Raw genomic sequence first — 15,309 nt, forward strand, 5'->3', positions numbered from 1 at the left:
AGGATACTGACTGGGCTTGAGAAAAAAGCTGCAGGAGCACTTGAAGTATTTTTCCCAAGGAAAGGCTTTCTTCACTCCCCCACCATCCCTTTTGGGTTTTCTGTTATCTGAGAGCCAGTAAATAATGCTTCATACTCCTTAATAATGATGTTTTGGTCTTAATTCATTGGCAACTCATCGGCAAAAATGCAAAATCGTGTTTCTCCAGAGGCTGACAATTTATAGAAAAACGACAAAGGATAAGGTAAGTCATGTCCTAAGAAAGCTGATAACAGAGAAATAAATGTCCACTTGATAGCTAATCTTTTACAAATGAAAATTGGTTGCTAGGTTCACTAAGTATGCTACAAATCTATAATTTAGAATTAAAGAGTATTCTAGTTTTTATATGTTTTCAGAAAAGTATGTTCAAAAATTCTCTATTAATTTTTGTTCTTGTAAACAGTCTGTAAAAACATAATAAAACTAGATGAAAACTATTTTGTGTAAGAACATAATTTCAGTTGATCTTTTTCATGTAAATTGAAGTATATGGTACATGAACAATAAAGAACTGCTCACTACATGCAGTACCTTGGAGCAATGCCTCTTAGCATGTTGTTCACTGTACCAGCAGCATAGGCATCACCTGGGAGCCTGTCAGAAACGGACATTCTCGGCTGGGTGCAGTGGCTCATGCCTGTAATTCCAGCACTTTGGGAGGCCGAGGTGGTTGAATCACTTGAGGTCAGGAGTTCGAGACCAGCCCAGGCAACATGGCAAAAACCCAACTCTTCTAAAAATACAAAAATTAGCTGGGTGTGGTGACTTGCGCCTATAGTCCCAGCTACTCAGGAGGCTGAGGCGGGAGGATCATCTGAGCCCAGGAGGTGGAGGTTGCAGTGAGCGCGTGCTGGGTGCTCACTCCGGCCTGGGTGAGAGAGGAAGAGACCCTGTCTCAAACAAAAAAGTAGAATCTGAGGCCCTATCCCAGGTCCCCTCCATCAGCATCAGAATCTTGTTAGTTCTCCAAAAGATTCTGCTGCTTGCTTTAAGGCAGTGATTGTGAAGGCAGAATCGGTGTGTCAGGGGGACGTCCTGAAGAGACACCAGCCAGGACTCTGCCCTGGGGGCCTGGAGGGAAGAGGAGCAAAGGCACCTGCATTTTAAAGCTTCACAGTGATCTGAGGCAACTTCTTGGTTATGAATCCATCCTTTAAAAATATTTTAACTAAAATCTTGGACTAAAACTTCTCATTATTGTCAATAAACCTTACCCTTGCTAGTAATCCAATTTGTTCCATACAACAGGTGGTCGTGGGAGATTAGAAACACATGTATTCTCACCTTTTTCTCTTACTGCCACTCTAATCATCAGAATTTCTTCTCAATTCAAAATAGAAGATTCTCTATTGCTGTTATTCAAAATAATTACCTTCTTGCTAGGTAAAGTCTCATCGAAGGTAACATTTTAATTTCTTTTCCAGCTTGATGCCATTCTGGCCTCCCCCGACTTCCTCAATGCTAATAATCCTTCCTGTATTCTTAGCTTAATATTAAGCAATTTTACTTTATTTACATCTAATAATTGATACTTGTTAAAATATTGACTGGTAAATAACAATGAAAACAGGGAGCTTTTAAAAAAAATAGAAGTTTTATTTAAGAAGGCTATATGCCATTTAGCCTATTTTTTTCCTTAAAATACTTAACTTCCATGAAGACTGTACCAGACATACTTAATAAGCAAACTTCTTAGTAAAATTACTTTAATTCAGCATATGTTCCTGCCTTCAATAAACATTAAGCAAGAAACAGGTTTATACTTATTATACTTCTTAGGTTGAACTAAAATCAAGATTTCACACAGAGAGTATTTTTAGGCGTGATTTTGTTTTGACAGAGGGAACATGAGAAACAGAAGCCTCTCAGCCAGGTGCAGTGGTGCACACCTTTAGTCCAAGCTGCTCAGGAGGCTGAGGCAGGAGGAGAGCCTGAACCCAGGAGTTCCAGGCTGCAGTGCTCTATGACCCACGCCTGTGAACAGCCACTGCCCTCCAGCAAGGGCGACACAGCAAAACCCTGCATCTAAAACAAACAAACCAAAACCCACAAACCTTTCATCTTTAATTAAAAGAAAGGAATTGTGACCATATGTTATGAAAAAGACTTCTGACTTTACTCATCTGTTCAATGAATTAACCAACTGCACTTTCCCATACTCCAAATGGCAATGCCATTGCAACCATTTTAAAATTATCAAATTATATTCAAAATTATTATGAATTGGGCCAGGTGTGGTGGCTCATACGTGTAATCCCAGCACTTTGGGAGGCCAAGGTGGGTGGATCACCTGAAGTCAGGAGTTTGAGACCAGCCTGGCCAACATGGTAAAACCCTGTCTCTACTAAAAATACAAAAATTAGCTGGGTGTGGTGGCAGGTGCCTGTAATTCCAGCCACTTGGGAGGCTAAGGCAGGAGAATCGCCTGAACTGAGGAGGCAGAGGTTGCAGAGATAATGCCACTGCACTCCAGACTGGGCGACAGGAGCAAGACTGTCTCAAAAAAAAAAAAAAAAAATTGGCCGGGCGCATGGCTCACGCCTGTTAACTCCAGCACTTTGGAAGGCCAAGATGGGCAGATCACAAGGTCAGGAGATCGAGACCCTCATGGCCAATGTGGTGAAACCCTGTCTCTATGAAAAATACAAAAATGAGCTGGGCGTGCTGGCACGTGCCTGTAGTCCCAGCTACTTGGGAGGCTAAGGCAGGAGAATCACTTGAACCTGGGAGGCAGAGGTTGCAGTGAGTTGAGATCACCCCACTGCACTCCAGCCTGGTAACAGAGCGAGACTCTGTTTTTAAAAAAAAAAAAAAAAAAAAAAGAATCAATTTGTACCCATAGGCAGAAGATGAAAAAAGTGAAGTCTCTTTTTTCCTACAAAGCAATATAAAATACTGTGCATGCTCATATTATCAATGAATATCTGTTGTTGTTCTGTCCTAGAATGAGCATTTAAAAGTTTTCTTCCCTCAAAGCAACCACGGTAGGCAGATACATTTTCCTTTAGAATTCTTCAATATGCAAGCTACACAAGAAAACTGTTCTCATTAGCCATAATTGCCCATTTTACTGGGATTAAAAAGGGCATTTCCTGGATGAACACCAACCTTATTCATTCCCGCTTAGCTCTAAATTAATTTTGGTGGCTTAAAAAAATTAAGTCTGCCTTCAATGGAGAAAGAGATGTCACTACTAATGACATTCAAAGAAACAGTATCATAGTAACATTCCAAAATTATCTCAAGTAATAAAGAGCATCAGTTCTGGAATAAGGGCATAGTTTCTCCAGTTAAATATGACTCATTTTGATGTGAAGCATGACTAACTTAGATTTTAAAAGTCATGTGATGTTCCCCATATGAGTTAGGTATCTTATACTCCCTCCTAGAATCATCTAGAAGTAACAAAAATATGTGTTTTTCATAAGCAAATCTAAATTTCTAGTTGGGCAATAAGATAGCATAACTGAAGCAATTAAATTTAAGATATTTATTAAATAAAAAGGTTACATTATGATTTTTATACACTGTTGAAAACAATGACTTTTATTTATTTAAAGCCAGCAGTAGTTCCCATTACTCTCAAAATGTTATAGTTAAGCCTTGATTTAGTTCCAGAAAATAAATAGGGTAAAATTTTAATGTTTCCCTAGCTCTGTCTGCTATAAGGGAATTTCAGAGTATGAAGGTAAGATGAAGCAGATGTAGAAGAACATTTTTAGATGCTGACAATTTTTCCTTAAAATTTAGTTTCTTCTTAAAATTCTGTACTTCTATCCACAAAAGTAAATTTCTATTTTAGTAGCTCTAAAACAACCAGGCGAGAGAAGATTATTACCCATAATAGTAAATAGCAAATACTTTGGCAAGTCTGAATTAGAATACAAGTGAAGACATTCACAAACACACTTTTTACATCTCCTGGATGTGGTATGGGCTGTATGTTAGAATTAAAGCATCACAACTATCTGATTGTAGGGTGCTGGTGGGCAATGCAATCAATCAACAAGTCTACCCCAACAGATGTGGAGACGCATGGAAAAAAATACATCAACCAAAGTGGCTGGGCAGAAGAAAACACAGAAAACACCATAAAACTGAGGACATTATCTCTTCTTGTCTGAAAAAAGGGATTCCCTGGAGCACAGAAAGTATTTATCAGGGGAGTGCTTCTATTCTGTTATCACAGGAGGGCTTGATGCAGATTCCGGCCATTCATACACATCTGGCAGCAGGGAATCATATTCACTCCGCCATATTCTTTCTTTAACATATTTGGCCTTGTCTTCAGGTTCTGGGTATCGGAAAGCCATTTTATTAGCATATAGGTATTCTGTAACCTGAAAAATAAATAAGGTTATTGTGTAGGCTCTGAGTATTAACCTATTAGAGAGACAACGTACTATTATAACACAGGAAAATAAGTTTAAAAGAATGGCAGTTTTCTTTTTTCAAAATAAAAAGTAACATTACTTTGACTCCTTTCAAAACATTTGGAAACTATGGAAAGTTTAAAAGATAAAACCAAACACATTTAAGTTCTACTGTGTATGATTCAAATTTAGGTAATCTGCCCGGCCTATGTCATTCCTCCCAGTCTTGCTGAAAGGGTGGCCTTTCTAGAGGGCTACAGAGACTGTTTCCTAATCATAGCCAACTTGACCAGGATGAAAACCCAACCCAAGGTGAGGAGAGGTTTCTACTCTAGAATTTGGATTAAGAGGCATAGTAATTATTATAAATCAGGAGTTAGACACTAGAACTATAAAGTCAAGTAAATTCAGAGCTACAACCTATACATGGGAACTGACACCACTATCACTGACTGCCAGGCATATTCTGTGTGTTTTACAAGGATACCTCCTTTACTCTCCACAAGAACCCCATGAGATAAGTACTATCTTTATTCTCATTCTGCATATGAGGAATGAGAGGAATTTAAGTAATTTGCCCAAGGTAGTTACGTGAGAGCTGTTTCAAACCCAAAGCATTCTGAGTCTAGATATTAGACCCTCAACAGTAAGCTTGATTACTCCCCACCAACGGTGGCTTGAATTTCAAATTTTGCACCCAAGCCACATACCATGATTGGTGGTGAGAATAAGCCCTTGAGCCTCAGTTCTGATATAAAATGAGGAATGTGAAACGCTTCCTCACAGGGTAGCACAGTGCCTCTCACACAGTAAAGTTCTCAAGTCATGGCTTTATTTATTTATTTATTTATTTATTTGAGACGGAGCCTTACTCTGTCACCCAGGCTGGAGTGCAGTGGCGCGATCTCAGCTCACTGCAAGCTCCGTCTTCTGGGTTCAAGCGATTCTCCTGCCTCAGCCTCCCCAGTAGCTGGGACTACAGGCATGCGCCACCACACCTGGTAAATTTTTGTATTTTCAGTAGAGATGGGGTTTTGCCATGTTGGCTAGGCTGCTCTTGAACTCTTGACTGCAGGTGATCCGCCCGCCTTGGCCTACCTAAGTGCTCAGATTACAGGCATGAGCCACCGTGCCTGGCAGGTTTTATTTTAACTTAAAAAAATGTAGTGACATAAGGTAGAAAAAATTCAAACAATTATAAGGTGTCATTCTCCTCCTCTAATTCTCATTCCAAATGGTAACCATTATTAAAGTTTCGTATTTCAACTTTCTAAAAGAAAAATCTCAGAATAAGATGGTGATTAAAAAAATAATCCTTGGTACCAAGAGCTCCATCTCAGTGTATTTTGTGATAGAAAATGTGTTCAATTGTTTTCTGTTCTATTATAGAAAACATATTTTACTAATATTTTATTATTGACTAAGAAAAAGAAGTAGGGAAGGGCTAGATCCTCAGTGGCAGGTAACTGCAATAAAGATCTGAGAAGGTTAAAAACCTAAGGGCTGGCTGGGCGCAGTGGCTCACACCTGTGATCCCAGCACTCTGGGAGGCCAAGGCGGATGGATCACCTGAGGTCAGGAGTTTGAGACCAGGCTGGCCAACATGGTGAAACCCTGTCTCTACTAAAAACACAAAAATGAGTCGGGCATGGTGGTAGGCACCTGTAATCCCAGCTACTCAGGAGGCTGAGGCAGGAGAATCACTTGAACTTGGGAGGCAGAGGTTGCGGTGAACTGAGATTGCACCACTGCACTCCAGCCTGGGCGACAGAGTTAAGACTCCATCTCAAAAACAAACAAACAAACAAAAAACCCAAGGGCCAATAAACATAACACATGTCATTAGTAGTTTGTTGACCAAACTGCTCTTCTCAGTTTTTGTACTAAACAGGAAAAACAGGAATGATATAAAAAGACAGGCAGAGATTTTTGCTTCCAGAAAGATGGAATAAACACACTTTTCCTCATTCCTTCCGACCTTGGAGAGCTGAGCACGTGGCCTGCCTGATGTGAGGGGTGGTGGGAGGTGTTCTGAAGCCAGTAAGCAGTATAATTAACATAAGTAAATAAATATAAATTTATAAACAAATGAACGAAGGAGAGAAGGCAGCAGAGTAGACATACAAATTCTCACTTGTGGCACAGCATGGGAGGGAGAATGAGGCAGTGGCCACCATGCATACAATAAGAAGTCAGCTAAAATTTTAAGGAACTGCCAAAGGTCAATGAGAGCTAGTGTTTTATTCCGGAACAACTGCAAGCTTTAGCCATAAGGGGCGCTCACACTCACTGCAAATCTCTTTCCCACAGGCTGCTGGTACCCACAGAAAAAGATTAGGGACAAGGCATGAGATTGGAGAAAGCTCCCCTTGGTCCTGGAGGCATGCAGGAGGTGACTGGTGGCTGTCAGAGGAACACACACAGCCCTGCTCATAGAGCCAAAGGGGTGAATCAATGGCTGTTTGAGGTTGGGACAGACACAAAGCTCTGCCTCCTCTACTCACCACTTTCTTCTTTGTTTCTAAAAAGAAAAGCCTATGCCACTGCAGATGCAGCACACTCTCTACTCCTGCCTCTGGGGAAACGCAAGGAGACGTGAACCTGGGCCTGTGTTCCTATACTAATCCCAAGCAGAGGTCTTCTATGACCTCATGTACTACCTCTCATTTGGACATACCAATTATTTCTCTCTCTTTTTTTTTTTTCTTAGAGACAGGGTCTTGCTATGTTATCCACATTGGAGTGCAGTGGTATGATCATAGCTCACTGCAGCCTTGGCCTCCTATATTTAAGTGATCCTCCCACCCCAGCCTCCTGAGTAGGTGGGACTACAGGCACATACCACTGTGCCTGGCTAATTTTTTTTTTTTTGGTAGAGGTGAGATCTTGCTTTGTTATCCAGGGATGGTCTTAAATTTACAGCCCCAAGCCATCCTCCTGCCTTGGCTTTTGAAAGTGCTATGATTCTAGGAGTGAGCCACTGTGTCTAGCCCAGTAATCTCTTAACTGACCAGTATCTTCCAAAATCTCCCCCACCTGTAATATCATTCTATAAATTCTAAAGTCGGACTCATCATCCTAGTTCTGGGTTCTAAAATCTTCAATTGTTTTGCAGTAGAAGGTAATCACACTCCTTAGGCTGGCATTTGTATATCTGTACAGCTGTCTTTAATATAACTTTCAAATTCTCTTTTATGCCATTTCCCTACCTGTTCCTTAGACTCCAGGCTCAACTATTATTCCCTAAACATACCATCCTTTACCAATTCCCAATCTTTGCTTAGGTGACAGGCACCAAAATAATGCAATAATAAAACTAATAGTCAAAGCTGGCCACAGTGGCTCATATCTATAATCCCAGCACTTTGGGAGGCCAAGATGGGCAGATCTCCTGAGCTCAGGAGTTCAAGACCAGTCTGGGCAACACTGCAAACCCCTATCTCGACCAAAAATGCAAAAAAAAAAAATTAGCTGGACATGGTGGCACACGCTTGTGGTCCCAGCTACTTGGAAGGCTGAGGTGGGAGGATCGCTTGAGCCTGGGAGGCAGAGCTTGCAGTGAGCTGAGACCACACTGCTGCACTCCAACCTGGGTGACAGGGTAAAACCCTGCCTCAGAATAAATAAATAAATAAATTTATTAGTCAAAATGATAAAATTTTATGATCACCTGTACAGAAGTGAAACTGTGGTTGATAAATTCCATAGTCAATCCTCATGTTTAAGAAAAATCTTAGTAATCTAGAAATAGAAGACTACTTCTTTTAAAAAGAAAATACTCATTTCAATCAAAAGCTAGCATCATATTTAATATTAACATACAAAGATGTTAGCCAGGTGCGGTGGCATGTGCCTCTAGCTACTCAGGAGGCTGTGGTAGAAGGATCACTTGAGCCTAGGAGTTTGAGATCAGCTTGGCCATATAGACTCTGTCTCTAAATTGAAAAAAAAAATACAAGAATACCCTTACTAACCTAATTGCTTAAGACTATTCTGCAGTTTCAGCTAATTTATAGTTAGAGAAAAACAGACTATGCATATTAAAAAAAGAAAAAATTACTTGCAGACAAAACAATTCCAAATGAAATGAAAAACTATTAAAATAAGATTGTTCAAAAAACTGGTCATCAAGTAAATTCATAAAAATGAATGTTTTCAAATTAGTATTATAATTCCTAACTTTTCCTATAAATTAGAAATGATCAATGAAAAAATATTTGGAAAGAAAAAAAAGTATTATATTAGAATAACAGAAATTTTAAAATATTTAGGAAAAAGTAGCCATATTCAGATGAAGAAAACAAAATTATACTGAAAAACTTTTTTAAAAATATCTTAATAAACAGAGATAGTGATTAGAGAATACTCAATACTGAAAGACCCAATTTCACCAATTTATAAATGTAACAATTTCATACAAAGTTGCAAAGTTTTTTAAAATTAAAAAAGCAGATACAAAAATTTGTCCAAAAGAAAACAATTTAGAACAGTCAAGAAAATACTGAAAAAGTATAATGATGGGAAAGATGAAGTACCAAATGTTACCACATTACACACATTACGAAATTTAAAACAGTGTCAGATAGTAAACAAAAATGGTCAGGAATAGAAATCCCAGGAACAGATTCAATTCCCAATTAACTGTAAACAACGGAGGCATTAATCAATAAACAATTGGCATTAATCAATAAACAATGCTGGGGCAACTGGTTAACTACTCAGGAAAAAATGTTTCCCTTTCTCATATCATACATTAAAATAAATCCCAGAGAGATTAAAAAAGTTTTATTCTAGATAATGCAAGTAGATAGTTATGATTTTGGGGTGAGAGAAGGCATTAATATTCATAAAAGGTGAGGACAGAATCCACAAAATAAACAAATAATTCCATAAAAAACTTTAAAAAGACATGTCAAACAATTCTATAAAGTTAAAACAAATGACAAATGGGAAAATATCTGCACCACAGCGAACAGGAAGATCACTACACTTAATATATAAAAAGCCCGGGACGGCGGAGGGGGAAGGGATGGCATTGGGAGTTATACCTGATGTAAATGACGAGTTGATGGGTGCTGATGAGTTGATGGGTGCAGCACACCAACATGGCACAAGTATACATATGTAAAAAACCTGCACGTTATGCACATGTACTCTAGAACTTAAAGTATAATAAAAAAAAAAAAAAAAAAAAATATATATATATATATATATAAAAAACAAGCCCTCAGAAATCAATGCCAGAAAGTAGGAAAGCAAATATCCAATATAAAAAAGAGCAAAGGTCATGAAAAAGTAGTTCGTTGAAGAAATACAATTGTTGAATAAACAAAAAATTATTCAATCTCACTAATAATGCCTTAATAATGAGAAACAATTTTACCTAGTAAATATGCAAGATTAAAAAAATAATTGTAAGTATTGGCAAAAGTGTGGAAAAACATACACTCATATCTAATTGCTGCAATGTAAATCAGTACTTTTTTTTCTGAAGAGAGTATTTGACAATATGCATCAGAAGCCTTAAAACACCTTAAAAACCTTTGTTCTTAAGCTTAGAATTTATTGCAAAGAAAAACCATCACAGTACGGGTGTGGTGGCTCACACCTGTAATCCCAGCACTTTGGGAGGCCAGGTTGGGTGGATCACCTGAGGTCAGGAGTTCGAGACCAGCCTGGTCAACATGGTGAAACCCTGTCTCTACTAAAAATACAAAAAATTAGCTGGGCCATGGGGGTGGGCGCCTGTAATCCCAGCTACTTGGGAGGCTGAGGCAGGAGAATTGTTTAAACCCTGGAGGCAGAGGTTGCAGTGAGCCGTGAGCTGAGATCCCGCCACTACACTCAAGCCTGGGCGACAGAGTGAGACTCTGTCTCAAAGAAAAAAAAAAAAAAAAAAAAAAAGAAACCATCACAAATACACACAAAGTACACACAAATATTTAGCTGTAAGGATAAATGTTCACTACACTGTTCTTTCTTTCTTTTTAAAAAACTTTTTATTTTTATTTATTTATTTTTTTGAGATGGAGTTTTACTCTTGTGGCCCAGGCTGGAGTGCAATGGCACGATCTTGGCTCACTGCAACCTCCTTCTCCCAGGTTCAAGTGATTCTCTGGCCTCAGCCTCCAGAGTAGCTGGGATTACAGGTACCCAGCACCATACCTGGCTAGAGATGGGGTTTCACCATGTTGGCTAGGCTGGTCTCAAACTCCTGACCTCAGATGACTCAGTCTCCCAAAGTGCTGGGATTACAGGTGTGAGCCACTGCACCCAGCCTACAGTGTTATTTCTAACAATAAAAAGCTAAAAACTTAAATGTCCAAAAACAGAGAAATGATGAAACACATTTTGATATAAAGAGAACATCATGCAGCATTAATGATCACATACATGAGAATTATTATTAACTTACATGGAAAAGGCTTACAATATATTAAGTGGAAAAAGTGCAGTAAGAAACCAATTATAAGAATGGGCACAGGCCACTTTGGGAGGCCAAGGCAGGAGGATCACTTCAGGCCAAGAGGTTAGAGACCAGCCTGGGCAACACAGGGAGACCCCATCTCTATTCTTTAAAATAATTTTTTAAAAAGGCACAAGTGACTACATGCATGTGTATATGCATGTATGTGTTTGCAAAGAAAAAAGTCTAGAAGGCAACAAGCCCAAAATAATCATGTGTGTTATATTCTGGTAGTAAGAATACGGGCCTAAAATTTCTTCTTTGCAGCCTTCTAAATGTTTCAGATTTATCTCTAGTAAACCTGTATTTCTTGTATAAGAAAATGTCATTAAAATTAATGTGAAGAAGTTTAAGTTATTACTTACTTTAATAGCAATGTTAATAGAAACTTCCTGAATATTAGCAAGTGGTGGGTAAAGTCTCCCTTGGGCTAGCTCTTCATCTGTCAATTGGCTTGTCAGTGCCTGAAGAGAAAAACAGCATTTTGCTCTTTGTTTAAATAACAGAATAAGGACCCAGGAAAATGGAAAAAGCATTGGGGAAACAGAGAGTAATACAGGTAATATAATTCCCGTTATTTCTTGAAGGAATACACTTAAACCACTGCAGAAATTAAAACTGTTATCATTAAACAATAAATAACCAGATTTAAAGACTTATTGATTATATTCTACTTTATATTATACATGTAGAGCGTGGCTTAATTGCAGTGGCTACTTTGAAAACAGACATTAATTGTATTAATGCGAGTTCTTCAGAAATACTTCAAAGTCTGGAGCTCCCATAGGCCAGCACTCCAAATAATACCAGTACTTGTCCATTAAAAGCATGCAATGAGTTATCTATGCTGTCAAAATATATCTAGATATATATAAAGCAAGTATAGTCTAAATGTTCTTAAAATGAGAGGATTCAGTTTACAAACATTTGAAAGGTCATGATTAAAAAAATCAATTCTATGCATAAATAGGCAAACCATAAAAGTAATGTATGAGTAACTTCCTTTTCATTAATAAGGCAGATTTAACCCATTCTCTCTCTGCTTTTAATTTTCAGATTTATTCACCTTCATAATTCATCCTTTATAAAATAAGCAACATTTAAAACATTTACCTTTGCAGCTTCTAGGAAAACACTGTCACTAATATGCCGGGTGTTACAGAGAATAACAGCTAAAGCCACACCTAGAATACATTTTAAAGTTTACTTAGTACGGACACTTTTCAAATTATGAAAGAAGTCAATTTCTATATTCAGGCAAATAAATGGTAATCCATCCATATCCCAAACAGCTCCCCCCAAAACAGAAAACAGCCAAGAAAAAACAGAAATCTGAGTTAAAATCAAACGATCTTTAATGATTCTTATTTGTAAGTAATTTCAGAAATATCAAATGGCTTTTCTCAGTTTAGTTTTTACATTTATGAAAATGACAAATACACACAATTAATCAACGCTTGTTTTAACACCAGTTCCCAGCCCACCTCTAACACTCCATTTATTGCTCTACAGAGGCAATGACTTTCAATTTTTTTTTTTTTTTTGAGGCGGAGTCTCGCTCTGTCGCCCAGGCTGGAGTGCAGTGGCGCGATCTCGGCTCACTGCAAGCTCCGCCTCCCGGGTTCACGCCATTCTCCTACCTCAGCCTCCCCAGTAGCTGGGACTACAGGCGCCCGCCACCACGCCCGGCTAATCTTTTGTATTTTTAGTAGAGACGGGGTTTCACCGCGTCAGCCAGGGCGCGGTGGCTCACGCCTGTAATCCCAGCAGGTTGGGAGGCCGAGGCTGGCGGATCACCAGGACTTTCAATTTTTTTTTTAGCTGATTGTTTATCTCTCTCACTCTTAAATAACTTGTTTCTTGTGATTTTTTTTCTCTCTCTTTTTTTTTTTTTTTCCTTTTTTTTGCCTTCTCTTACTGTGCTGATCTTGCATTTTCTGTTTTGGAGATCACTGACTCCTTCCTATAAGAGTAAGTAGTGCTCTTTCATATTTTCAGCTTTCTCTCTTCTTCCCGATATAGTTAGAGCATAATTTTGGTTCAATCAATATTCAATGCTTATATCATAATTACTTTTCGTTTTCTGCACAATTTTGTCTTTCTTGAAGTTAATAATTATCCTTCTTCCTTTACTTTGATTTTTTAGTATTTAACATTGTTATTTCACTCTGGAACTCTCAATTGTCTAAATTTTCTTCTGTTTTAGTTACTTTATATATTCTCGAATTTCATGCTCTAGAATAAATCTGCTAAAGCTCCATTCTGGTCTGGTTGTCCCCCATTCCAGCTATGGAGCTGTCATCCTAGAAAATCCCTTTATCATCATGGGCCTCTTTGCTTCTAAGTTGACTCCATTTCCTAAATTCAACTTTTCCTAGTTTGTTACTCCCTCTTTTGGTAGGGTACATTCTCCCATAGCTTTCCGAAGAACAGTGCATGGGAGATATATATTTTTTGAAAACTTGCATTTCTGAAAATGTGTGTGTTTACTTCTTTCTACTTACATTTGATAGTTTGTCTAGGTTTAGAATTCTGGCTTGGAAATATTTTTCCTTCAGAACTGTGAGATATTATTCCAATACTGTCTAGCTTCCTGTGCTGGTAAGAAGCATCAATCTGAGTTCAGATCCTGTTTAGGTGATTGTTTTTGTTTAATCTCTGGATGCATGTAGGATCCCTTTAAAAAAATTTTTTTTGGCAACAGTCTCGCTGTGTCACCCAGGCTGGAGTATAGTGGCACAATCACAGCTCACTGCAGCCTCAACCTCCATGGGCTCAAGCGATCCTCCTACCTCAGCTTGCTGCGTAGCTGGGATTACAGGCATGTACCATCACACCTGGCTAATTTTTTTATTTTTTGTAGAGACAGGGTTTTACTATGCTGCCCAGGCTGGTTTCAAACTTCTGGACTCATGCAATCTTCTTGCCTCAGCCTCCCAAAGTGCTTGGATTACAGGCATGAGCCACTGTGCCCAGCCAGATCCTTATTTTTATACCTAACGGTCTGCAATTTCTTAACACTGTGCCTTGATGTGCATTATTTTAACTCATCATGTTTAGCATTCAGTGAGTAGGCGCTTCCTATCTGAAAACATGAGTCTTTCACTTTTGGGAAATGTTCGTGAAGCTTTGAGGATTCACTTCCATTTTTCTGTTCTTGTTCCCTGACATTTATATTTTCTGATACTGTACCTCTTGGATTGGCTAATTTTCTTCTTTATTTTCCTTCTCCTGTCCTCTGCTCTCTTTTTAGGTAACTTACTCATCTTTTTCTTCTAATCTTTCTACTATCAAACTTTATTTTTAGGAGCTTGTTTTGCTTTCTAATTTTTTTTAAATAAAATTCTGTCTTGTTTAGAGGATATAATATTTTGTCACCCTGAGGATACTGATAATTTTTAAATTTTCCCATTATCCTTGTTTTTTTCCCCAATATGTCTTTTTCTGTTTGTCTGCTTTGGTCTTTTATGAAAATCTTTCATAAAGAGACTTTCCTCATATGACTAGTAATCTTCAAGCATTTCTCACATTTAAGGGTTAAGAACTAGAGAAAATGATTGGAAGCTATGAGCGTGAGAGTGGGGTTTGCCTCCTCTGAGCATCACCGTACAAGCCTTTAAACTTCCTATTTTCTAGCACCTCTGTCCTCAACTATGTCTGGTGTCTCCCAGCCTAGAAACACTGTTTTATTCTATTCAAAGAATATCCCAACTGGCTTTGAGGAAGGGTAGTCATCCAATTACCTCATGGCTGAAAAGAACACATGGTTAATAGCATTTTTTTTAAGTAGATAATTTGGTCCATCTACATTTAATGTAGTTTTTACCTTTTTTTTAAGTGATTGGGGCAGATTTAGCCGCCAAACACTTAGTCTCATCACTCTCATCTCATCTTGCCTTGCTTATTTTATGTTCCTTTTCCTCTTCTTTCTTGCTTTTCGGATTTTTGTTGTTTCATTTCATCCCAACCTTACCATAAACAGGAAGTCTTTGTAGTGTTCTAATGGTTATCCTAAAATTTATATCATGCATCTTTAACTACCAACATTCCACATTAAATTTTTTTTTTTGAGATAGGGTCTCACTCTATTGCCTAGGCTAGAGTGCAGTGGCACGACCAAAGTTTGCCACCTCAAACTCCTGGGCTCAAGTGATCCTCCGTCCTCTGTGTCTGCAGTAGCTGGGACTACAGGCACATGTCACCACACCTGGCTAATTTTTTTTTTTTTTTTTTTTTGTAGAGACAGAGCCTCCCTATGTTGCCAGGGCTAGTCTCAAACTCTTGGCCTCAAGTGATCCTCCTGTTTTGACATCCCAAAGTGCTGGGATTATGGGTATGAGCCAATGTCCCCCGTTCCACATTAATTTTTAATTTACCTTCCTGCCAATCAATGTAAGTCCCTCATAACAGCTTAACTCTATTTAACAG

General features: G+C 38.4%; 1 protein-coding gene across 1 annotated transcript in view; it reads right to left on the reverse strand.

Annotated features, from left to right (window-relative positions):
• Positions 1-1,338: 1,338 nt before the first annotated feature.
• Positions 1,339-15,309, reverse strand: part of ME2 (malic enzyme 2) — a 73,333-nt gene continuing 59,362 nt past the window's right edge. Inside the window, exons 14-16 of the mRNA XM_050767754.1 lie at positions 11,995-12,065; positions 11,247-11,345; positions 1,339-4,382 (exon numbers count right to left, since the gene is read on the reverse strand). Coding sequence (XP_050623711.1) covers positions 4,215-4,382; positions 11,247-11,345; positions 11,995-12,065 — 338 coding nt within the window. The 3' untranslated portion in view covers positions 1,339-4,214. The remainder of the gene's footprint in view (positions 4,383-11,246; positions 11,346-11,994; positions 12,066-15,309) is intronic.

Source organism: Macaca thibetana, chromosome 18 (assembly GCF_024542745.1).
Source record: "Macaca thibetana thibetana isolate TM-01 chromosome 18, ASM2454274v1, whole genome shotgun sequence".
Classification (NCBI taxonomy): Eukaryota; Metazoa; Chordata; class Mammalia; order Primates; family Cercopithecidae; genus Macaca; species Macaca thibetana.